The following is a 2,023-nucleotide window of genomic DNA, read 5'->3' as shown; positions in this document are numbered from 1 at the left end:
CTAAAATATAACATGGAAATTAATTTTTACTTCAAAAATAAGAGCTTCACAGAAGTACTGAGACACTGTACCTAATCCAATAACTTTAAATAAATTAATGATGCAGATGTAATTTAAACCACTCACAAGAACTGGAAATACTGGATTATTAATTCAGTTTTAAAAAGGCAGTAATTTGAAGTTCTGAAGTTAAGTAAATGTGATTCTCACAAAAGGATGAGAATCTCTACTTTAAATTTAGAGGAAATAAACAAATCCCCATTGGAAATTCTGCTTACCAGAATAAGGTCCACTCTGTCTCTCTTACAGTTTCCATACTTGGTCATATTTAGGACTTTTCTTTTCATTTCTAAGTCATTCTTTTCCAGGTTCATTATTTTAATAATTTCACCCTGAACAAATGTCTACAAAATAAAGAAGGCTGAAAAGAACTCTCCACATAAGAATTCTGGTGCTGTGAAGGTCCCAGATGAGTGACAGGTACCAGTGGGAAGATCCAGCTTTAAGTCCAGAAACATCCCAAAGTTTAGGGCAGTGATCTAGAGGTAGCTGATCAATACTGGCCAACCAACACATTTTAATCATAATATTACTTTAGAGGTTACACACAAAATATCCTTAATTAGGAGAGTTTAAATGTCCGTTCCCATTCTTAACTCCATACATCTGGAATATTTTGAATAAACAGCTCAGTCTGTATTTATTCAGACATTTCTTTTCCCATCACCTCAGTTACACTGCCATAATACTAATTTCATATTTCTTTTTGCCATTGCAATCTCTGCTCTTTTCACTCTTTTTCCTGTACTTTACATTGCCAGAACATACCTTGACATCACTGACATCCATCCTTCTGCAGAGATGCCTGGAATAGCGAGATCCTACTTTTTTTTTCATCCATGGGAACATATTTGGCTTGGCAATCACTGGATATTCTGCACACAGCAACTCACGACTCAAATCAAATATAACCTGTAACAAACTCAGCAGGACATTGAAGTCAGGAAAACTGAATTCCAGTGCCCAGCTTTCCATGGAACTTGGCTTTTCCTGAACAGACCCAATCCAGACACTGGGTCACATGTCCAAGGTCTTATGGTGGAACTCTGGCAAAATTCTGGATTCTCTGCAAGAGTATTTATTCTACTGGAATTATTCTGCAGCAAATTGTAAAATACTCCTGGTAGTAACTTCCAGTGTCCCTTTAGTTATATTTAGTGTTAGCAACTGGAATAATTTTAATATTAGCTAATATGATTCAGCCTCCAGAACACTACAAAAGTTAATTAACAGTTAGTGCTTTAAAAATACCTGATTATACATCCTCTTGCTTTCTGCTTCCAAATCATTCCTTGGGTGATCATTATATTCCAAGTACTTTGGCACATTGATGGTCCTGAAATTTGAATTTATGCTCTCTGGGGTCCATAATTCTTCCACAGCAAATGCAGACAAATTTTTAACATGAGAACTGTTATGTGGTATCACAAGAGGAACTTCCACAGTTTTCTTCCAAGGAGCTGAGTGCCACTGGTCTAATTTGCACAAGTATTGCTTTTGTGTCTGTCTCACCAGCATGTTTTGGTCAGAATTAGGCTGATCAAAATCTTCAGAGCTTCCAAAAACTCCAGCATCAAGGATTTTTGAAAGGAGCTTCAAGAGAGGAAAAGAAAAGACAGATGATATATTTAATATTTTCACAGGTATTGAGATTCTTAGCAACTGATCAAGGCTACTCTTAAAACCATCTTATTCATGGGCTCAAAGAAAGGCTTACTGATGTATTATGCAAAAAAACACAAACAACTAAACCTATTTGAACTGTATTTGGCAGAATTTAGAATTAGAATTACAGTTCTGGAGTTCCACTAATATTTTTTACATTTAGCAACATTTTTGTCCTAAATGTGGAGCTGATCTCCCTAGCACCACCCTCAAAGCAATTTTCTCACAGCCAGGAGCTGGAAAGGAGGCAGGCAGATGTGCTGACAAGTGTCCAGGTTCACCCTGAAGTTAATAAAAG

General features: G+C 36.4%; 1 protein-coding gene across 1 annotated transcript in view; it reads right to left on the bottom strand.

Annotated features, from left to right (window-relative positions):
- The window catches only part of CCDC187 (coiled-coil domain containing 187), a 32,511-nt gene that overhangs the window by 925 nt on the left and 29,563 nt on the right, over window positions 1-2,023 (bottom strand). Inside the window, exons 22-24 of the mRNA XM_086858618.1 lie at window positions 1,312-1,653; window positions 829-972; window positions 279-404 (exon numbers count right to left, since the gene is read on the bottom strand). Coding sequence (XP_086714744.1) covers window positions 279-404; window positions 829-972; window positions 1,312-1,653 — 612 coding nt within the window. The remainder of the gene's footprint in view (window positions 1-278; window positions 405-828; window positions 973-1,311; window positions 1,654-2,023) is intronic.

The sequence above is a fragment of the Cyanistes caeruleus genome, chromosome 20, assembly GCF_971803275.1.
Source record: "Cyanistes caeruleus chromosome 20, bCyaCae1.hap1.1, whole genome shotgun sequence".
NCBI lineage: Eukaryota > Metazoa > Chordata > Aves > Passeriformes > Paridae > Cyanistes > Cyanistes caeruleus.
Note: the sequence above shows the minus strand (reverse complement) of the source record. Positions and strands in the feature narration are given on the sequence as shown.